At 36.3% G+C, this 24,666-nt stretch overlaps 1 protein-coding gene across 1 annotated transcript in view; it reads left to right on the forward strand.

The window, feature by feature from the left end:
- The window catches only part of LOC119792214 (rho-related GTP-binding protein RhoN-like), a 41,840-nt gene extending 19,904 nt beyond the window's left edge, over positions 1–21,936 (forward strand). Inside the window, exons 3-5 of the mRNA XM_038298740.1 lie at positions 5,746–5,855; positions 15,269–15,403; positions 20,331–21,936. Coding sequence (XP_038154668.1) covers positions 5,746–5,855; positions 15,269–15,403; positions 20,331–20,585 — 500 coding nt within the window. The 3' untranslated portion in view covers positions 20,586–21,936. The remainder of the gene's footprint in view (positions 1–5,745; positions 5,856–15,268; positions 15,404–20,330) is intronic.
- The last annotated feature ends 2,730 nt before the right edge of the window (positions 21,937–24,666 follow it).

Genomic DNA, 24,666 nt, shown 5'->3' on the forward strand with positions numbered 1-24,666 from the left:
CCCGTTCCTAATCCATAGGGTTCAATATGACGTCGGTCCACCCTTTGCAGCTAGAACAGCTTCAACTCTTCTGGGAAGGCTGTCCACAAGGTTTAGGAGTGTGTTTATGGGAATTTTTGACCATTCTTCCAGAAGCGCATTTGTGAGGTCGCACACTGATGTTGGACGAGAAGGCCTGGCTCTCAGTCTCCGCTCTAATTCATCCCAAAGGTGTTCTATCGGGTTGAGGTCAGGACTCTGTGCAGGCCAGTCAAGTTCATCCACACCAGACTCTGTCATCCATGTCTTTATGGACCTTGCTTTGTGCACTGGTGCACAGTCATGTTGGAAGAGGAAGGGGCCAGCTCCAAACTGTTCCCACAAAGTTGGGAGCATGGAATTGTCCAAAATGTCTTGGTATGCTGAAGCATTCAGAGTTCCTTTCCTTGGAACTAAGGGGCCAAGCCCAGCTCCTGAAAAACAACCCCACACCATAATCCCCCCTCCACCAAACTTTACACTTGGCACAATGCAGTCAGACAAGTACCGTTCTCCTGGCAACCGCCAAACCCAGACCCGTCCATCAGATTGCCAGATGGAGAAGCGCGATTCGTCACTCCAGAGAACGCGTCTCCACTGCTCTAGAGTCCAGTGGCGGCGTGCTTTACACCACCGCATCCGACGCTTTGCATTGCACTTGGTGATGTATGGCTTGGATGCAGCTGCTCGACCATGGAAACCCATTCCATGAAGCTCTCTGCGCACTGTTCTTGAGCTAATCTGAAGGCCACATGAAGTTTGGAGGTCTGTAGTGATTGACTCTGCAGAAAGTTGGCGACCTCTTCGCACTATGCGCGTCAGCATCCGCTGACCCCGCTCCGTCAGTTTACGTGGCCTACCACTTCGTGGCTGAGTTGCTGTCGTTCCCAAACACTTCCATTTTCTTATAATACAGCTGACAGTTGACTGTGGAATATTTAGGAGCGAGGAAATTTCACGACTGGATTTGTTGCACAGGTGGCATCCTATCACAGTTCCACGCTGGAATTCACTGAGCTCCTGAGAGCGACCCATTCTTTCACAAATGTTTGTAAAAACAGTCTGCATGCCTAGGTGCTTGAATTTATACACCTGTGGCCATGGAAGTGATTGGAACACCTGATTCCAATAATTTGGATGGGTGAGCAAATACTTTTGGCAATATAGTGTATATATATATATATATATATACACATATATATATATATATATATATATATATATATATATATATATATATATATATATATATATATATACAAAAAAAATTATGACATTTTCTAAATGTGTAAAAAAGGAAATTCACAGAATTTCACTAGAATAAACAAACTTTTCATTTGCAGTTCAAATATGTGTTATGCATGTTCTATTCAAATATAACACGCCGGTCCAATTTTTTTTATTTGTTTGACTGAAAACAGACAAAAAAAGCCTGCAAATGCTATGACTTTCTATGATTATTTAAGCCAATACTTCCAGCTGCTCTAGTGCTTGATGTGCATAGCCTACTTAATCAAATAGGCTAAACTGCTCACATGACACACCACAGCATGTGGCATAGATGGCTTCTTAACAGTTAGCAGGTAACAGACTAGCTCCCACCAGATCAGTCAATATTATCCAGTCACTGAAAAAGAAAAACTTCCAAATTTAACATTTAAATCATACAATCAGAAATCCAGCTTGAAATGAATCTTCCAATTGCACATTTTAGATTTAATTATTAGAGAGGACTTGTAAGATGTATTCATTAATTTATACTGCAATTGTTTTATGATTGTATTTCTGAATGGATATTTAAAAAACACACTTCATTCACCTATCATTTAATCCCTTTTACTTTATCCTCTCCATTTACCTTTTCTATGACCCTTCTGGTCTCTGCACCCTGTAAACCAAGTGATGTAGCCTAGTTCTTTTGACAGACCCATAGAAATTCAGAATTGTAACTATTCCTGAATTCCATTTCCACAAGTTTTGGGGGACCCCAGTCTTGGTCATCAACGTTTTATTTTGCAGGACAATCTTCGATTGTGAATTTTTGCAGCAAAACGTTTATAGACAACATATATATTGGCTTCTCTAAAATTCTCCTTAGGTGTGAGTGTGCGCGTGAATGGTTGTTTCTCCCTGCGATGGACTGGCGACCTGTCCAGGGTGTACCCCGCCTCTTGCCCATAGAAAGCTGGAGATAGGCAACAGCATCCCTCGCGACCCCACTGGGATTAAGCATGACAGAAAATGGATGGATGGATATATATATATATATTATACCCTAAGCTTGATGTAAATGTAAATCTTGCTGTTAGATACTGCATAGATTTAATTTATATAACACTTTTCTAGTCAATAAGAATAATATTCCTAAGCCTAGATCTGCTATATGATACTTCTTTTATGTGTCAGCAAAAAGAGAATACAGATGTGTCTTTATGAGCGTGTGAACAGTCTCGGATGTTTCATCCTAATAGCCTGTAAGTGATATTTTAAAACCAATACAATCCTGCAGCTGACATGCTAGGCAAAACATTTACTCTTAATTTACTCTGCTTTGCTTTCTGATATTGTCTCTAAAAGGAAAACAAGTTTGCACATGCGATCTGCTCAACCTCAGTATTTCAAGCTCTTTTGGGATTACGCCTTTCTTTAATTCTGCACATTTCTGATTAACTAATCACCAGGTGAAATTCATCTCTCCAACAGAGATTATCTTGTCTGAGTCTAGATAATGTTAACTGTTAATCGTTTTTTTAAACAGCCCTTCCTGCCATTATTTTTATGATTTTTTTCCTTTATGTATAGACAATAAACTTCCAACAGCACATTGTTCGATTAAATCCACCTTCTGAATCACTGAAGTGAATATCCTGTGATGAATAGGATATAAGTTAGATCTCTCTGTTTCATAATCTTCCTCTAAGGTGCAAAACAAAATAAACTATTTGTTGTTGAGCAATAGTCTGCACAAGCTCTTATGGTTAGACCTGAATAGAAGACATTTCTCTTCTTAGCTGTGGCCTATATAGGTTAGGACTTACTGGAAAAATACCAACTCAGCAGTTCTGCAGATTACTTCTTTTGCAGTGTCCAATCCTTCTGCCCAGATGAGTGTATCCCATAATACATCGAAGATTGCACTGTTTGGATTTCTATTTTTTTTTATTGCATTGTATTTTTATTACCTATTTGATCCACATATGTGCCACCGGAAAACTGCTGCAGGAAAGGAAAGGGCTAGGATTCTGGAAAAAAACAAAAAGAAAACACTTGCAGCAAATTGAGAAAGATTTTTTAAAGGCACAGATGATGAGAAAAAAAATATTTACTTGTGTTTGAATAAAGCTGATGTGGGTCCGATAGTGGGAAGCTAAACTACTGCTGCCAGAGCCTCTGTATTTGTTACCTAGTGATAGGCCAATTTTCCCTAGGCCCTTTTTTTCTGCAGCAATTTCCCATGAGTATGCTACTTTTTGGGAACTTACTAGGGCATAAGGAAAACTTTCTTGGTTGGAGGTTTGGTTTAAGACTAGCCTGTGAATTAAGTTTAGGGTTAGTTATGTGTTTATTATGGCTGGGGTTAGGGTAAGGCCCTGGTATAGGAAACACGACTGATTGTAAAATGAATGGAAATCAATGCAAAGTCTCCATAAAGGAGCAGGACTGCGTGTGTGTGTGTGTTTAAGGGACTCTACAGAGACCTCTGGGCATTTTATCACACTGTCAAAAACACAGAGGAGAAAATGGCTTTTAATGAGTCAGAGGGAACATTATAATTTTGACTCAGTAACTCAGTAACTGTGGGATAAAAGTCTGAAAGGATTTTGAGCAAAAGGATTTTATTTTTTCTAGCTGATGTTCCACAGAACGTAGAGAGAACTAGTGATGCTATGTGTTAAGAAAAATAGAACAACTGTTTTATTAAACAGAAAAAAAAAATCATGCTCTACTTTTATTTTTTTTTTTAGAAATCTTTAAAAAGAACATGAACTGATTAATGCACCTCTTGCTAAGAGGCCCAGAAATGCGAACAAGCACTTTGAACAGTTTTCTTTATTAATTGTTTTTGTTGATAAGCTCAACAACAAACAGGGAATATTTTTCCAAAAACAAACAAATTTATGCGTAAAAGAGGTTATTATAGATGCAAAACATAAAAAGGCTCTTGCAGGTTCACCCAGTTAAAAGAGAAAAGAGCAGCAGATGATTATTTAAGGTTGACCGTCTTTGGATTTTATGGTTATGTTGTTATCTATATGGATTAGTTTTAATTTGATAAATCAGGGATCTCACCTTTGCTTTTCAGGTCAAGTCCTTGAATTTCTGTGTTCCTATCTACAGTCAAATAATTGAAAATAAATCCCCAAAATTAACCGTGGTTGATTAAAAAAAACTGTACTATGCACCCTAACATTTCCTTTGAAATGTTGCCTTTGAGAGCTCCATGGTGTAGCAGTGGCTAGCTCTGCTGCCTTGCAGTAAGAAGGTTTCCGGGTTCGATTCCAAGCCTGAGGTCTTTCTGCATGGAGTTGTGATTAAGGACCACTTAATATTACCCAGAGGCCCACAAATAATCCCTGGGCCAAATTTTGGACACCCCAGGATTAATGCATCCTAATTGTTGATGAACTTTTCTTAGATCTGCTAGAGCTCTATGATATGTGGATGCCTGATTTATTCACAAACAACTTAAAGAATAAAACAGAGGGGGAAAAAACAGGAAGTTCAAGTTTGTGGTCTACATTCCTCTGATTCTGTTATTCTAGTTGTCTGTTAAATCCTTTTTTAAACTAGTTATGTTTTCCTTTTGACTGTATGGCTTTACAGTTTGTGCTCCATTTCTTATGCATCCTTTCTACAGTTCTACAGAGTTCAGTTGGACTAAATTTAAATTGGAGAATTTTATTCTGCTTCGACCAAAAGGGCAGTGGGATATTGCATGCCAATTTTTATAGAGTTTACCCTCTAATACCTATGAAAACTATTCATCAATTAATTTATTTCACGATAATGAGCTACTTTGTGATGGACTGTCGAATAAAATCCTATCAAGGCCAATTAAAAACATTGAAGTTTCTGGATGGTGGGGTTCAATAGTTTTTTGAGGCTTTATACATACATTTAAGAATTAATTTAACAAACATGAATTATACCAAACTAGACATGAGGGTAAAGACAAGCACATAAGTTCTCTTAAGAAATACGAAATCTAGAGATCTGCATATGGAATCCAAATATTCAAATGTCATTTTACCATAAATCAATCTGTCGCTTCAAGTGAAACTTTAAACTCACATTTTTGTGTAGGAGTTGCTTTCAGTCGGGTTCCATGGGGACATTCTGCTGAACATGTTTTTGTTGACTTCACAAAGCAATGAGTTTGGTAACAAAGACACTTAGTGCTGTCAGTGGGGAAAAATGCGAAGGGAACGTCGTCCTCTCTGGATCGGAATGTGTCCCCTTGCCCCCGTCACAGAAGCCAATTCAGTCTGGGCCACTGGCATAAAAAGGTGCCAAATACCAGGTGACACATTGTTAAAGCTGCTCACTATATCCCTGTCACACATCTGTTTGAGAGGCAATAAATCACATCCAGTTATAGTCCCCTCCTGGAGTGACTGGATTCATCTAATCAAATGTGTTCCTCTGAAAGTGTCCAACTGCTTGAATTTCCACTAGACTAATAAAACCAAACATAACCCATCTGGAAATGTCTTTTTGACCCCTCAGGTTCAGCCTACTATGACAATGTGCGGCCATTAGCGTATCCCGACTCGGACGCTGTGCTTATCTGCTTTGACATCAGCAGTCCGGATAGCCTGGACAGCGTGGTAAAAAAGGTCAGTGCGTCATTTCTTGCTAAAGTGTAAATGAGTAATGATGCTTTATGTTCCTCATTATTTGGGTTTTTAGTTATACGTTTATATTTGTGTCTTTGTTCAGTTCTGGTCATTATTATTTTTTCTTTTCTTTCCTAGTGTTATCTTTTTTGATTTTTTTTATTGAGAAAAAAACCTGTTTTTTTTTTTTTATTTATTACTTAAAACCATAACACCAAGGAACTGATTCACAAGGATCTCGCATAAGGAGCACTAAAGCACTACTGGAAATAAAATATTGCATATGCAATTAGTGGGTGCTTTGCATTTTATCCACTAAGATTGCCTGCACAATTGATAACGGGAGCAAAAGTGTTCACTGGTTTACTGGAGTTTTTGGAGAGCAGATTGGTTTAAGCGTATGGAATTGGGAGGTATCTATGTATCTCAAAGTACTGGTAAAAAAAAAAAAAAGTAAAACACTGAACCTGGAAAAAATAAATGTTTTCAGTCTTTTTTCAAAGACTACAGTTACCCTAAAATCATCAACAGAGGAAATGACCTTTGCCCGTCCCTTCACAGGATATAGCTTAATGTTTTATGGGTAGTTTTGCATCACATTTGCATATATTCCTCTCAGTGTGTTACATAGTCTGGTCACCAATATATGTTAGGTATATTTATGAAGGGACACACTCTTATAAATTACATTAAGACATTACATTTAGAGGTACAAACTGTATGCACACCTGGTAGGTAGATCAGCTTTGTGTGTGCTATCAAAGTGTTTTTGCATAGTCAAACCTCTGGTAGATTAGCGCCCATGCTTTTTGAAGACACACTTGTTCTTAGAAGCCTATCGTGGTTCAGGACAGTAGGTTTGTTTTAGGCTTCGTTTACTAAGATCCATGTTTTGTTTTAAGGTTTCCGCATATACTTTGACTGTTGCACAGCTCATTTAAACTCTGTTTAAAAAAAAAAATATAGCAACTGGCAAGTCTATTATCTCACCCTGTATAAACTGTTTTTATAATTCTGCATTTCATTTATAAAAAGCAGAATAAATTAAAAAAAAACAACAACCAAGAAATCCCCTCTGAATTACTTTAAAGTAAATACTTGTTCTCCCATCAACTTTGACCTCTTGCTGAAAAATAGCTCCTGGCATGCTCTGATAAACTGATAGTTTGCTTTCTGTCTTTTTGTATCCCATTAAATCATTTATATTGTACAAACCCTAGTAGTAAAAATGTTCACTTAGGGTTTGGGTGCATTAAAAATGATGAGCAATGTGTTACTAGTGTAGATTCTAATCTTTGAACAAAACAGATCTCAAATCAGTTCCTTAAACATCTTTAAGTATGACTAGATTTCAATCCCTGATGTGAGTTTATATTTAAGGTGGCATTTGAAATTTAGAGAAAAGGTTGAAATAAGGTGAAATAATATAGAAATGAACAAATATGAATTTTCAAGCTCATAAATTAAGCCACAGTAATTTAGGTCGGCTACAATAATCATTGTGCATGGAATCTTCCTACAGCTGGGATTGTGTATAAGACATCCCTTTCAAATGAATGTTAACGGTATGCAGTGTAGCACCCAGCAGACTCTAAATGACAATAAATCAGGCTAGTCCATGTGCGTCTTTCCCAGAGAGTTTCTGTACTATAGTAATCCTCTCTGAGGCACAGCCGAATCAGGATGGTCCATCCGAATTGGGAAAATTGGTAAGGACACTACCCCCTAAACCAAAAGGGTATCAGTGGTTGCCATGTTAAGGGATGTCTGATAAGTCCTGGCAGTAAGGAAGGAGGTAGGAAGAGGAAGCAGGATGCTTCCTATCATTAGCTCAGTTTGCATTGGAATGTCCGCCAAGGCTGAAGACTTCTCAGAGTTGAACAAAAGTACTTTAATTCTTCACTTGTTCTCTTTGTGTCACATGCAAATGCCCGTACCTTCATATTTTGGGGTAGAGTATGATCTGTTTGCTAAAATTGTTTGATTTTGTTCTTTGTAATTTTTTTCTGAAAGGCTGTGTTTCCAATTTGATTCGCATCATCCATGTGCATGTCCGTCGTGTGATGATGTCCATAAGCTTAAAGGCAGTCTGGATTCAGGAGTTTATTTTTCTATCCACAATAGTGTTCTTATTGTCAAACCAGTGAAAAGTAAAGGGATCTGAGCATGAATCTACAATTTTCGCAATTTAAAATCAGCCAAAAGGCTTTGTTCCCTCATCAACTGTCATTCAGCTCCATAGAGGCCTGATAACAATCCACTAATTTGGTTTAGGCGTGTTAGAGAGGATATGCATTAAAAGTTGCAGAAAGGCAGCTCTTTAGTACTGGACTTAGACCCTGCACTAGTCATAAATCATTCATGAGGATGTTTAGTCTACACCAGGGGTCTGCATCCCTCATTATCCAAAGACCAATTTGTACCATGAGTCCCGTTAAATGAAACTTGTTTAGACCCACAGATGTTCTATGACATTTAGAGAGAAAATAACTTTTACTGTTTGATAAAAATCTACTATAAGAACATTGTCATTTATAAAAAAAAAAAAAAAAATACAGATGGGTTTAAAACAAAGAAAATATGTCGTTGGCAAAAGTGGAAGCACACATTTTTCTGCAATATTGATATCTGTGGAAAATTATGGTAAAAATCCTTTACAGTTTCCTGCCTAATGGGTGAAAAAATTGGCAAAATAAAAATAATATTTTCATTTTAGTATTATCTTGTGTAAATTCAGTGCAATGATTTTATAATAAAAACTGAAATGTTACTTCCTTTTTTATTGTATTTATATCTACAGTTAAAGTTGGTATTCTATTTCAGCAAAAGTAATTAGGAGCCACTGTTGATGTTCAAACAGCTGCTTTCACTTCAGGAGCCCCAAAATGCAAACTCCTTATTGAAACAGAGGAATCAGAGTATTTTGACAATTACATTCTAGAAAATAAGCTACACAGTAAAAATAAATGCACTAAGAGAAGCTTAACTTGCATTGTGTTTCTTATTCCTAAATTAAATATAGACAGAAAAAAAAAACATTTAAAAACACCCTATGGATGATTTCAACACACAAACCACATTTTAGGTTACCAAAGAAGAAATCTTTGCCTTCTATTCTGTCTGAAGTTTTGTCCTTGTTGGAACACCTTCCACTCATACCTTTAACTCGTATCGTATTATGTCATCAGATTTGAAACCAGTAGTTCATCAAAATCCAGTCTCAATACTTTACTCCAAAATGTGCCAACATAGAAATTATAATTCTAGTAGCATGAGTTATGTTCACTGCATGCTGCAAATAGCATGCTAATGTGTCTGCAATCTATCTTCCAATGCAAAGCAATGACACGGAAAACGGCTTCAAGTTACCTCCAATTGGGACATACAGACTGGAATCAGGAGGACAGCAAGTTTTGTTTTACAACTAATATTCAGTACATTGAATAATTAATTAACTTAAAATTCAATGTGTAAAACTAATGAATGCACTTTAGCTCTACTATAAATAATTTAGTGGCTGCAATATGATACCATGTGTTGCTTTTTTGCTACATTTTAAAATCAAACAGGATGAGGTAGATAAACAGTAAAAGCATGAAATGAAAATGTAAGATATAAAAAATTATAAAAGCGAGTGTACTTAATTTAAAACCTTTGTGTTTTCTTACCGCCAACTGTTTTTAGTTTAGTTGGTGCACGGTGATTGATGTGCTTTCAGCCTCAAGCATTCCTGCCATCATTCGTCAGTGAGATCGTCGAACCAAAACAAAACAGTTGTTTTTCATTGAGGGCACATTCCCACATTTACAGGGGTCCACTTTAGCATTATCCCTGACCTGACTAAATGACCTTAGTAAATGGTGATGAATAAGCACATTTAAAATGCATACACATAATGCAAAAGTGTCATGTTGAGTGTTTAGTTCAAAAGATTAAAAGTCAAAGTGAAAGATTTGAATGATTTGGGTCTGCATTGGTTTGATGCGATATCTGGTGTCTCTTTTGTCAGGTTTGCTTTGGCCTTACTCTCCATCTGCTTTCATCCTCAAATACATTTCTGTTCGACTTTCTCTGACAGCGTTCCCACAAATCAGTGTTTGCACACACCAATTTTGCTTTCAGAGCTTTCCTTACTCCTTTTATCGCTCTCTTTTGTGTGCCTCCATTCTCAGTCTGTGCAGAAGTCTCTATCTTGCATTTTAGAGTGTCTTTATATGTCTCATATAACCTAAAATAAAAAAAAAAGCAGCTTCCATCCTCCTTTCGACACTTCAACCTTTGTGAATGATACATTTATGTACATGCTCTCTTCTTAGTCTCTCATCGCAAGATGCCCCATACTGTAATTTGCACTTTTCTTTATTTTGCTTTGCTGTTATTAAGGAGTTGGATAAGTATTGACATATAATAAGCAGTTTCTAGTACTTCAGAAATCTTGTAAATTTCTAAAGGCTAACAAGAAATAAGAATTTATAAGAAATGTAATTGGAGCGGTTAAAAAAAAAAGATATCTTCTTTGAAAGGAAAGAAAAAAAACATATTGCTGCTAAGTTTAAGAACATCTTAAGGCAGTAATGATGTTGTTTTCTTTTTTTTTGGTTAAGTTCAGCCTTTGTTGATACGGCATGATAAGGCCTTAATGATTTTTAAGTGTGTTAGGTTGAAGTTAACAACTGTTATAGACCCCTTTCTGTATATGCCCTAAGCAGGTGCTTAGTTTGCTTCTGTCTTGGGCAGGCTGCTTAAAGACATGGATTTGCATCACCTACATTTCTCTTTGCAAAGTTTTTATCACAAGCTCTGAAAGATCTAGGCAGGAGACAGAAATACATGTATAAAAAACAAAATAACAAAAAAACTAAACAAAATAAGTAAAAAGACGAAAAAATTGAAAATAGCAACAACTTTAAAGTAGTAAAAAATAGTCTGAAAAGAAAGAACTAATAAATAACAACATTAATGTGTTTGCTACCCAAGCTAATTAATTTTAAAATCCTGCAAACACTTTTAAAAAGCATTATTTCATAAATCTACATGCATTTCTTGCTCATAACAGCATCTGTACCATGTACTGTATTTAAGGTAAAATTATAATTTAAGTTTTGTTTTAAAACCAAAGTGTTTTTCTCTCAAATAACTACAAATAACTACAATAACTGTAAAATAAACAACATGAAGTGTACAAAAAAGGAAGTAAAAAAAATTTAAATAGATTTTTATATCTTTTTTTAGATTTTTTATTTATTTTTTGTTAGAAATTATAGTTGTTTGTGTTAGTTTTGCAAGACATGATTCTTTTCTAGTGAACCAAACAAATATCTTTCAGTATAAAAGTCTTAGCTACTAGTAGCTATTCTGTCTTTAACCAGTGACTAAACCCATTAATGTTCATCTGTTGCAGCTTTCTTTTATCTACACCTTTGCATAACTGGTTTTTGCATGTTTTTATTTTGCACCATCCTTGTTCACGCTTGTATTTTTAGACTGAACTGCAAAACAAAGCTTCATGTTGTCCCTTTGATGAACCAGACTCTCTGCTCCAGCAGCTCGCATTCTGACGCTCCTTTATGCACCAGTTCTTAACAGTAAAACAGACAATAAGCTGCTCTTCCCATGGGCCCTTTGTGACTCATGTGAACGGCTGCGTTTCACCAGTTGCACACACAGGACCTGTAGCAACAACAGCAGCAGCCGGGCATACAGGAGAAAAGAAGACGTCTTTGTAAGGCAAAACAAATAGAGCAGCAGTGATCAGAATGCTCCCTCTGCCTCAGTGTGGGAAGATACTGAAAGGAGTCTCTGAGAGAAAGATGGATGAGAAGCGTCTAATAGCTAAAGTCATGTCTGTAGTCTGTAATGAGTGTTGTCCATCTTTGTCTTCAAATCTCATGACTGTTGGCAAGATTTGAAAACAAAACTGCAGCAGTACATTTACAGTAAAAATTATATATCATCTCCCTTGAGAAAAAGGTGTGGAAAAGGCCTTAAAATTAATGTGTCTTTTATCATAGAAGCATAACACTGAAAGGAAAAAAATCAATCTTTAATTTTATTAAATTTATTTAGTCATAAAAACTGATTAATTTAAGCAAACATTGCTTTTTTGTTGTTGTTGATCAGAGTGGCTTTTTTTTTTTTAGAGGTATAAATATGATGTGACTCAGGTGCATATTTGTCTAAGCCACTCATCAAAATGGATAAACAAGAAATTCAAGTAAGACAGATATGAGATCATCTTTATGAATAAGGAAACGGTTACATGGAAAATAGCTACTTGCATAAACTTCTCCTCTGCAAAAAAGGATTTTAAAACGCATCATAGTGTGATGAAAAAACATGTAGATTTAAATATACAGAGGAGGGTGCTAACAGAGAGATTGCACCAGTTTTAAAGTGGAACATAGCTTGGATAATAACCATATATTGAGAGCCTTTGTCTCTGCACCATCCCAGGTCACTCTTTTGATGCCATTTATTGTTAATAGGCTGAGAAGAAGTTTGTGTTGTGAACAGGTAAAGAGATCTGTGAATTGCAAGCAGGACGAGCCTAAAAACCTGCTAAAAGAGTCAGCTGACTGTAAATAGGAGATGACGCGTTCTGCTCAGGCACTCTTTGTTATCAGAGAACGGTGCCACAGATGAACCATACAGTAAGGTGACCAGATTTCTGAAATCAAATCTGGGGACATTTCTTGCTCGTGGATAAAAATCAATACATTTTATCGAGATGAAATTAGGAAATGGGGACAGTAATGGTTTCATATATTTTTACATATTTATTAATATTTAAACAACAAAAATCAAGTGTAAAAGCCAGGAATGTGCCTTTCCAAACGTTTAGTGTATCCTAAGATTAATAACATGAATAGTGTTATTAGTAGAAAACTAGAACTGTGTCTCTGGGCTGGGGCAAAGTGGTGGGGGTGGGAGCGGAGGGGTCAAGGGTCATTAGCAGGGCTTTCCAATTTTGTCGGGCCCAAAGAGCTCTGCCGCCTCCTAAGGGGAGAGTGACATGAGGAAAAGAAATTTAGAAAAGTAAATACAAACATTTATTCTATGCCTGTGGCTGTCTGTTGAGACAGTTTCCCCACCTCTTCAAAAAAGTGCAACAAATACTTATTCTGTTTACATCTACTGTACATGCCTATAAGAAATATTTTTTTCTTCATTAACATAAAAAAACAAGTAGTAGTCAAGCCTGCAGGTAAAGGTTCATATATGTTTCTTACTGTCACCTAGCCACATCAGGGGCCTGTGTGTCTCAAAGTAGCAGGTTCATTTTTCCTACTAACCTGAGTATACAGCCACTCTGTGTTCCACAGCATACTTTGCACACTACATCACTCAATATGTTAGTTTATCACTCAAATCATGTCAACGCTTTATCACTTGAACTTTATTAATACATATTATACATTTTAAATATTTGAAACAGAAATATTAACTGAACAGGGTCTGAGGCAGTGGCCCTGGTAATTTGGGTAAAATAATATAAGAGAAGACATAGCAAGTAAAAAGCAAAATAACCTTTTTAAATATCTTAAACAAGTTTAACCATTGAACAGCAGAATAGGCTTAACATCAACACAATGTATATAATCCAAGAATAGTTCATATTTATAAACAGCAATAACATATACATATATAATTTCCCAATGGAAATTCTGATTGTAATTTCTCCGTAAAATGACACTTCCTCTTCTTTGAAAGAGCCATCTGGTCATTCAGTCTTGTCTGTTTTCTTCCCTCTCCACCTTCGCTTTTGTTTCTAGCCCTCTTTTGACTTCTGCCTGCTCTCTGCTTTACTCCTCAAAGTAAAATTTTCTCCCTTCTTGTCAACCGTTTTTTCTATCAGAGTTCCTAGATTCCTCCTCTCTCATTCAATCTCCTTTCTGTCTTTCTATCTTCTTCCTCACTCCTCCAGCATCAATCTTACATTATTCTAAAACAGAGACATTATATAATCAAAATCACCACCAAAACAAATTAGGATGTGCAACATGAAAACTTATTATTATTAATATCTCATCTAAATACTAAAAATGCTAATTACCACAATATTAGGAGCTACAAGCAAAAACCACATAATAAATAAACATTAAACAGGTGGTTATCTCTTCCTCCATCATTCTCAGATCATGTAGATCTTGTCTTATTCAGTTCTCCTGTTACTGACTCCTATTTTTTCACAAGGAACGTTCATATATATCCAAACTGAGCAGTAAAAAAGCACACCAAAAACTGGAAGTCTATGCTCATAAATCACAACCATAAATCATCAAAACAAATTGAAATAACTCTACTTATAATAACTATCTGAAATATAAACTAAAGGTCACCTATCCATTCTAAATCATCTTTATACAAACCCTTGTTGATCCCTGGAGAACCAGCGTACCAGATTAGCGCTTTACAAGGAGTTTTCAATCATTTTGCTACATTTTAACCCAGCGTCTTTTACTCATGCTCAACTCGTGGTCTTGTCTTACTTTTTATTATTTTTTTAACCTGGACACAAACCAAACATTCATCACAAGATCAGCCCGATCAGAATAAAATAAATTGATTAACACACTTACCATCACTCAGCGTAGCTCCCCATCAGTTGCCACAGGTTGTAAAAAACGAACTTCCACTTCTTCTTCTTCTTCTGTTTTAAAAGTGATGCGCTCTTCTTCTTCTTTGTGTTTTAATGGCAGCTGACATCCAAACGGATCATTACCTCCCTTCTAGTGGTGCGCTCTGTTCCTTATCTTTATGTTATCAGCAGCGCAACCAGCTACCGTAATACCTATTTTTGCGCGCAACAGCTCTACCGTAATAACAGTCTACACGCAAGATTTTCCGCCTCGGTAAAATCGGGGACATTTCCGGGGACAGCTTTAGCCGGGGACAGGTGGTCCAAAACGGGGACAGTCCCCGGAAATCGGGGACGTCTGGTCACCCTACCATACAGAGCCCTACTGTTGAACTAGTACTAGATTTAGGGTGGTTCGTTTGGGTCTGGAATGGCCCAGTTCCATTTACACTCAGTTTACAGTTATCTTGGGTACCGTGCTCAGACCATTCTAGGCACGATTTCAAAAAGGTAGTGTAAATGGGACTAAAGCTACTCCAAGAGCTTAAATATTATATCCTCAACATGTCCTTTGTGTCTTTTCTATGTTTGCAAGTGAACACATTTCAATTGTTCTTATTAACTAATTTATTTTTGTCAAATTCTGAGGTAAAAAATTAGCATTTTAATGTAATTTAACAGTTGCTGTTTAAATTAAACACTCTTCTGGTTAGTATCTAGAAAATGAGTTGAAGCAAATTAGAATTATATTTCTTTAAAATACCAACCAAAGTGGATAACTGATTAGCCTTTTAAGGTGAATGTATTGATTTATGTTTTCCTATCTTGCACACAGTGGCAAGCTGAGAAGAAGGAGTTCTGCCCGAATGCCAAAGTGGTTTTGGTCGGCTGCAAGCTGGACATGAGGACAGACGTCAGCGTCATGAGAGAGCTTTCCAAACAGAGACAGATCCCCGTTACTCACGAGCAGGTGAGTGCAGCACCCTAACTTATTTGTTTATTACAAACTGAACAGCATCTGGTTATATTCAGCTTCTTTATTACATCTAATATTAAACCCACAATCAATTACCACCTTTATCACAGATTTACTTACAAATTTGTGAGGAAAGTAACAAATAGGAGCAGTTACTTTCATCCCTAGTGTACACAAACCAAAACTTCTGAAAATTAATTTGAAGAGTGGTATTTGCTCCGCATCATAACTTTCATAAATATAGAAACTCAGCGAGTATAGAAGGAGCTGGAATCGAACAAAAACGGAGACAAACAGCAGTTGTGTGATAAAGCAATTGTTTTGTTTTCGTCTCGGAGCAATGATCAGCGGCGTACGTGAATTTTAATTGCCTATTTCCATGTAAATGTGAAATCACACATCTTGGCAGCCTTTTGTCAACTAATTATTTTTTTTTCTCACTAAACAAAAATAAAGGACCTTTGCTTGCTCAGTTTGGTGAGTCGAGCACTTCAGATCTGCTCTGTGAAATCGATGAGCTGAACTCCAGCTTTAAGATTACACCAATAAAAATCACATCTTCTAGAATTGTAGCTGCTATTATGGAAAGTTTATTATTATTTCATTATTATTAACAGATTTATATGATATGTGGAGTTAAATTGGATAAACGACATTCTTGACAAAATGCAGCTCTGGTCTCCAAAATCTGGAAGGAAATTGGGTCAAATGTTTTGACTTGATGTTATATCAATATGCACTCATGTTGTCCTAATTGTCAAGGTTGGTTGATATTGTTATGGACCCAAATGCTGAAGAGTCAGAAATGGTTTCTTGCAAAATTTTACATAAAAGAATATGTAAAAATACAGAATCCATAGTCCAGAATCGAGAAAAAGATAACGCCAGAATCAAAAACTTGGAGACACAGAAGAATAATCCAAAGGAATTACTAGGATCCAGCAATAGAAATTAAAACAATCCACTGGACTCTGTTTCCAAATCTGAAGATGTTTTACTTCATTTGAATTGAAAAATCTTCCTGGATGGGAAGCGAAACGTCTTCACATTTGGTAACAGAGTCCAGTGGATTGTTTTAATTTTCTTTTTTTCGACTGAGAATCTTTTTTATGACTGAGAATCTTCCCCATCATGATCCAGCAATGGGTGTGTTCGATTTTAAAGGCTGCGTCCTCCAAGGACCCAGTCTATCTGGACTGCATCCTTCGATGTCCATGAAAATAAGGAGACAGGGAGAGTTTTGGCTGTGTGAAACAGGTCCATCCTTCCTTGACTTTCACCGCCCCTATTGTCGCTTGGCAACCGTGAGAGTTAACACACAAAGCAGGCAAAGTATGGATACTGAAGTCTTCACTGTTGTTCTGGGTGCTAATAAAATTTTCGAGGATACTCAGCAGTCCTGTCGTCGCGAATGTCAGATTTATTGTCCCCACACTGCACAGATATTGGAATCTGTGCTTAAATGTCAACCAAATCCATTTGCACAGGAGCAGATAAAACATTTCAATAATACAAATATTATCTGCCACATATCTGACCCAATAACCATTTAAAAAGCTACTCTCATTAATTTCAGACAGAACTATTCTCATAGTGGTATTATATTAAACTGCTCTTACAGTATTCACCACTGTTTGGCGCCATTTACCTTTTTTCTTTGAGCACAGAGCAGCCAGCTTGCTCTAACTCACAATGAATCCCAGGATATCCAAGGCTACGTAGGATACATACGGTGTATCTTTGCCCTAAACGGGCAAATAAAGGGATGCATTTATCGGCTGCATAACGAGGAGTCCGAACAGACCTTGGCTCTTCGCTATGACATAACCGGCCAATGAATCTGGCCTTCGGAGGATGCAGCTCATGAACTCAAACTCAACAAATGACTAACTGAACAGGAGTTGTATATATGGGAAACAGAACAATGGGAGGACTAATTAGCTGATAGGGAGCAGGTGTAAACAGAAGTAACTAGAAGGAGCTAAGGGGAAAGGAAAGGACACTAGAGGACAACAAAGAATAACCAGTGGAAACAACAGGATCTAAAGGTAAATAGAAAAGGCTAAAGGAGAATAAAACTAACTGCAAAATAAGGAATAACCAGGTAAAACTAGAGGATAAGAGAAGGGACAGATATCACTGAAGCCATGGAAGACATAAGCTAAACATAAGAGAAAGACTAACTATCACTAAAACTAGACCTAGGAATAAATAATACCAAAAATAATGAAAATAGAATAACAGGGAGGATTAAAATATATATATTAAACAAAATGATATAAATCTTTACAAAAACATAGAATAGCATAAAATAAAGGATAGCTGAGAACCAAATTGAAAACTTAAACAGCACCAAAAAGTCCAAAATGTAAGATCATAACATTAAGAGCCAAAATGTATACGTTAAAGGATTCTTTAGGGAACAAATGCATAAAAAAAAAAAAAGAAACAAAACTGGAATTAATTTGACTTTTCTTTTCACCATTTTAACACATTTCTATCAGAAATCCAATGTTGCTGTATTTGGGGTTTTATCTGACAAACCATGACAGAGAAAGTTAGAGTTTTATAAGAAAAACAAAGTTTTTTTTTTAAAGATAAAAATCTAAAATGCGTTGTTTGCTCAGGTATTCAGCCCCCTTTACTTGTATACGCCTAAATAAAATCTAATTGTATTTTAAGAGGTTTGGTAGAGATTATTAGGCAGCATCAGGAAAACCAGTGGCAGGTAGAGCCAAAATTTTACTCAAGCAAGAATAACTCTACCCAGCAGACAGGTCAGGACGTTAGCCGGGAAGCTAAAAGCAGGTTTAGGTTATAAAACTTCATCCAAACATCTAACAATTTTCTCTTCAATAATTTTTTTTTTTTAACGGAAAGCAAATGGCTGTCTTACAAACCAGCCTTCTGCTTAAACTGGAAGGACAAACGTGAAGATGAACGAAAAAAAATAGGCCCATGGTAACTCTGGACTCACAGCTCAGGTGGCACAAACCACTGACATGTCAACTAGCTGTGCACTCTATATATTGGGTGTTTCTAAAGCAGTAGACTGTACAGCATATCACAGATATACCATCATTTAGATATAACTGTGAGGAATATTCATATTAAAAATGAGAGTGCAGTAGTTTTTGGCTGTTATTTTCCAAATGTTAATTGGAACAATTAGTTAAGAGTCTCACTGCAGCAGATGCTTACTCTGCACACCAATGACATTCCCCTAAATGCTAAAGGTCCACAGCAATCCACAATGAGACAGAAAGGAAAGAGGAAAATGCAGCAATTGATGTCAGCATCGCAATATTTATCAACATTACGTATATGCTAAGTGCATTATGTATATGCAAATTTCAATTTGCAAAGGAACAAGTAGATGGAAATTAGTCCGCATGTGAAATCTGCTGTTTACAAATACTATTTGATAATTAAAGGGGAATTGGGTTCCTGTATTAAATGAATAAATAAGGAAGGAGGTGATGTGTTTAGATGGGGACTAAATTAGATATTTCTGCACTAAAGCAACATTCTCTGTTGGAAAACCGACTCTAAACATGCCATCCCAAGTGTGAAAACATCCTGTTACTTCAGCTGGTTTTATTAAATTGGAAGATAGACTGAGCTTAAATACAGGGCAACTGAAAAAAGAAAATCTTTCATGGCTGCAAAGGTTTTGAGACTGGGGCTAAGACAGAGGATATGTAAGGACTGGAACAGTCCTATCAAAATGGGCCTTTATATTAAATTGCAAATCTATATCAAGACTTGAAATTAGCTGTCAACAGGTGGTCTCCATCTAATCTAACTAAGCGTAAATTAATAAAAAAAAAAGAATGAACATAAACATTTCTGCCTTCATATTTGCAAAGCTGTACCCCCAAATACCTGCAGCTGTAAGAAAAGTAAAAGGTTGTTCTATAAAGTGTTTGCTCAGTGGAAATTAATGCTAATACAGGTTCTCTTATAACCTAAAACAAAGTGCAACCCTTTAAAGAATGCCTCTACCTTCTGAAAAAGTTGACCTACTCTTGATAATAAAAACGTTTGGAGTTAAATGTGAGGTGGTGTTTAACACCACGATTATTAACCAGAGCATTATGTTTGCGTTTTACGGTTGCAAAAACCTTAAATATTTTATTGCCGTAGGGATTTTTTCCCCCTTCGCCTCAAACAAGCTATCAGGCTTTTATTAGTTCAACTGCAATGTGATTTTCTCTCTGTTTGACCAAACATTACAATCTCATAACCACCAAACAATGCATGGATGATCTAATATGAAATAAATCAACACAACTATCAATTTTATGGTGCAGGGATTAAAGGATGCTGTGTTTGTGTTTTCCCTTTGTGACCATAAGGAGTTGTACAAACCGAGCAAAGTGTATTAATGAATACTGGTGGATTGCAAGTCTGAAACTATCAATATTTAGCCTTTCTTAATGATTCTGAAAATTTTGGAATTTGATTTAGGGATTTTAAAGGCCTAAAAAGTTTGGGAATGTTTTAAGAAAAAGAGTATGGAAATTGTAGCTTTCCAGAATCCTTCTAGACTATATTCTCATAGTGTTTCATTCTTCCTGACTTCTGTTTTTATCCCTCCTTGATTCCTACTATACTTCCTTCATCTTTCTCTTCCTTTTTATTCTCATTCCCTCGCTTCTTTCCTTCCTTATGTTTATCATTTCCTTTTTTTTGTGTACTTCTTTCTGATCTGTGTCCTTCCTTAGTGGTGTCCTTTGTTTTCTTGTCTCCTTTCCTACCTCATACCTCCTTTCCTCTTCTTTTCCTTCATGCCCTCCTTCCTTCCATCCTTGTGTCCTTTTTTATCACTCCTACTTTTATTCCTTCCTATGTTCTTTTTTCCAGGTTTCAGTTTCTGCATATATGTGTTTTGTAACATATTTATGTTCTGTGTATTTAGGGCACCAATTTGGCGAGGCAGATTGGCGCCGTGGCCTATACTGAGTGCACTTCGAAGTATTCTGAAAACAGCGTCCGCGATGTGTTCCACATCACCACGCTGGCCTCTGTGTTCAACGTCCATCGGCCTCAGCTCAAATCTGTGACCACACGTCGCACCAACAAGCGGACCTCACAGCAGCCTCCTCGGACTGAGATGCTCGGGGACCCGCCTGTCATTAGGAAAGACCGAGCCAAAAGCTGTGTGCTCATGTAGCAGCAGAGCCTGCTGATAGCCTGATCTGTGTCTGCTAATGGACATGAGCTCCACTGCACATAAACTTTTATAATTTATCTGTGAGTTCTTGTCAAACACTGACACCGCAGTAAGAGAAATATGGCAAAAAAAAACAAGAATGGAGTCCCATAGGGCTCTTATTTTGTCAGTTTTTTTGCAAAACTCTGCTTTAAATTTTTCTTTGTGCCTGTGCTATCATACCATGGAAGCCACTATAGCAACTGAAGCTATTTTTTGTCAAGGATTTTACATGAAAAAGGACAGAATCAGACTGGTTAAAGAAATAAAAACAGCAAAGTCAGTGATGAGAATAAATTAATAGTTTTAGATTTGAAATCCTGTCTTTGACTTCATTTGTCTGAGGAAATCAAGCACAATAAAATGCAAGAATCTTTGGTTTTTCCTCATTTAAACTGAAAATCTGGGCATAAATAAATACAAAATACAAAAAGACTGATGCACTGATATGACAAATTGTCTCAGACCACAAGTGCTTTAAAATAGAAAATTGCATAATAAAATAATCTGAAGTGCTATGTACTTACTTGTGTTCTAATTACAGAGGGAATTTGGGGCGTTGCACATTATATTGTACATGCAGTAATAAAATAAAATAAAAAAACTTGGTCTGCTTAGTTTAAAAAAATATATTTTCTCTCATTTATTCAACAGCGTTCAGGTACATTTCAGGTGCTCTAATTCAGATTAAAATTACAAAAGAAGATGTCAAACTAAATAATTATTAAAAATGTAAAATGGTAAAAAAAAAATTCAAACAAATTAAAAGGTAAAAAGAGTTCAATTAATTCTAAAAAAGTGAAAATACAAAATAAAAATTCAAATGTTGCATCTTTCAATTTAAAAACATGGTATTTGTTATGGGTTTATTAAACTCCAGTTTACACCTGACAAGCAGAACAACCTATTACCATTAAAACATTAAGGCTGAACCTCCCAGTGTCTTTGTAACCAGTCATTCTTGCAGCAGTCGGGTGTGGATTCCTGTAGCTAGTATTTTTTTATTTTTTGGGGGGGTATTTTTTTGTGTGCAAACCCCTGGGAATGACATCTGCACCGTTAAATGCTCGCTACATACAGTGCCTTGTAAAGATGTATTTTGTATGTAGATGTATGTATTTTTATTAACATCACAAACGGTAAACAATTGTGATGTGGAAGAAAAAACGTAAATGTTTCCTCATTTTTTTTCCTTCACCAATTAAAATTTGAATTGTGTTAAAAGGATTTGAGCTTGTAAAAATGTACAATGCATCTTTCCTGTGCCCCCCTCTATTCTGATATGCAAAAATAAAGTCCACTAATAATTAAATGTCAAAAATAAGCATTCTTTCTATTAACGTCAAAGTGAACCATTAGCACAAGGATGAGAACTGATAAATCTTTGACATTCATCGCTTCCTGAACCTTTTTTAAAAGGCAAATTAATTCAAATTAACTGAGGAATAATAAAACTGTATTGAAAATTGTTTAAGAAAAAATGTCCAAACCATCACTAATACATCAAGATTTGATCTTGTGCAGCTTCTTTGATTTAACAAATTTATTTAGTGTGAGCTTTTTTATTTTAATGAATTTCTGCATAAAGAACAAAATATTCTTTACTTCTATCACATGTTTTACTGTGTTTACTTTATTTAGCATGTCCATATAGTTGGAACATGCCGCCATGTGAAAAAAGTATCACCTCAATAAAGTTTAATTTCTCTCAAACTAATGTGCACATATCTATATCAAATGAAATAATTATGAAAGATGTTTTGATTAATAAAACATAAAAAAAAAAATAGATAAAAACATGTTCTAAAAACGTTAGGACATTCCATGAGCCAATGTTACCCCCTTCCTGTAGTTTTCTACCATCTGACATCAGTCCTACTCCTCATTTTGGATGTGAGATGTTAAAGGGTTTCTTGCACGTTCAACCCACTCTGAAGACTGAAGACACTCAACCTTCTTCTGAAGAGGATGCTAAATGTTGTCCATAATTTTCTTCACTTTATGAAAAATTATGCTGTGTGAAATCATCCTTAGAGGTTCCAGAAAAGTTCCTAGAACACTTTATTTTCTTTTTTTTATCTACAACCTTTTAGTTGTCATTGTATTTCTTGGTTGAGTTCTGATTCAGCTTTGTTTTATTTTTTTAAGGTCCCATAACCTCTGCTAAATCTCAGAATTCACCGGTTTCTGTTTTGATAAGATTGCTAAGTAATTTTACTCATGGTGAACAGGTCAGCTGTTCTGGTATCCACATGATTCAACTAATCTTTTCCAAAAACATTTTTCCTGAGTTCCTGGTCCGTATATTATATGGAACTATTTTATAATGTTTATTATTTAGAGCATCTTATAGATTTCTTTCACATTTTTATTGAACAGTTCATACTTTTTTCTCAATAAAATGACACCAATCTACGTGCGCCAATCTAGTCACTGAAACAAATACATTTTCCCCTATTTGGATAATTAACTTTCTTATTTTCAAATAAACAATTGTAACTTAATAAACTGTTAGATAGAGGATAATCCAAAAAGGGTTTCTCCATCTTCTGTTTTAAAGACACTATTGTTAAATTCCTCCTCAGTACACCTTCCATTTGTTCACTTTAGGAGCGTTCTGCTCTGAGGTAAAATGTAAAGAAAAATCCTGGATGGTGAGAAATCCAAGAAAGATCACAAACAGCATTATCCCTGCATGATGCAGGAGCACACCAAGGCGAATGTTTTAGGCAAACCTGTTTTCAAATGCTAATGTGAAATGTTTCAGTGAGATTACAGCCATTTTTTTATGAGATTAATTGTTTTATGATGCAATTCATTCATCAAAAACAATATTTTTACCCTCATGTTTTGCAAGGATGCAACAAATATATCATGTTGTGCTGTGGTCATTTTTCCCCCTTTTCCCGTTCAATCTATATACAGCAATCCCAATGCAATCCTCTGATATTAAAATTAATGCAGCCCCTCCGGTCTGTATTCATGAGTGTTGCGGTCTGACCTTTAAATGTGACTTTTGTTCCAGTTTGTTTCCCACCATCATGGATGAGACCCCACAGCAACTCGCTGCCTTTGTGAGCAGTGCCAACGTGACATTTCACAGCATCGCTGCCATATTTCCCATGCAGGGAGTGTGAGGTCACTCCACATGCCAGAGGAAAAACTGGGGCAAAATCCCTGTCAGGAAGAAGAGGATGTCCAGCAACAATCCAGACTCTGTACAGAGAATGCAATGAAGAGTAGCTCATATTTTTTTTTTTCTGCAGACATACTGGGACCTTTGGCTATCCGCACGGACATAATTGGATCTGAGTTTCAAACATCCATATTGCAACCAGCTCAAGCCCTTTTCAGAAAAAATCAAATTACGTTAGAGGAAGAACTTGCAGGATAAAAATGGCCTCAGGCACCATGTTTATTCAGCTTGTTGTTGCCAAAGATAATGCAGAAGATACTAAAGTCATTGCATATTAAGCCAACAGTCTTTTTTCTGAAGGAGCAGTCTCACCTGGTCTCAAAGACTCAAATTCAACCACCGCTGTGGAGTCTAATGCTGCTAATGGCCACCATTTTTCAGCTGCTTCTCATTAATTAAAGGGGACCTTTGTGAGAAAGGCAGCCAAAGATAAGTTGGCTTGTGAAAAATGAGCTAGAAGTGGTGAAGAAGGGTGAAGATCTAAGAGAAGAAAAAGAGAAAAATGTTTTTCAGCTCTACATGGATGCTGCTGTGAGATCAGTTTTCATGTTTTGCATCCACAGACTTTAAAATCCACCTTTCTATGCACTATAGAGGGATTGGATTTTTTTGGCATTATGACCGCAGAACAGTGGACAGGTGTAGGATTGTAATAATGTTTTAATTTTTTCATGTAGCCCAGAGCATAGCCGAAGGCACTGTTGGTAATTAGAATACAATGCCGCTTCAGGCATAAAAGGAAACCTTGAAACCTTGAGATGTGAAGCGACTGGCCTTGCAAGAGAGTAAAAAAAAAAGGACAGAGAAAAAAATAACTGCAAAGGATAAAAGAGAGGGAAATGCAGA

Source organism: Cyprinodon tularosa, unplaced genomic scaffold (assembly GCF_016077235.1).
Source record: "Cyprinodon tularosa strain WSP-4 unplaced genomic scaffold, ASM1607723v1 ctg413, whole genome shotgun sequence".
Taxonomy (NCBI): Eukaryota; Metazoa; Chordata; class Actinopteri; order Cyprinodontiformes; family Cyprinodontidae; genus Cyprinodon; species Cyprinodon tularosa.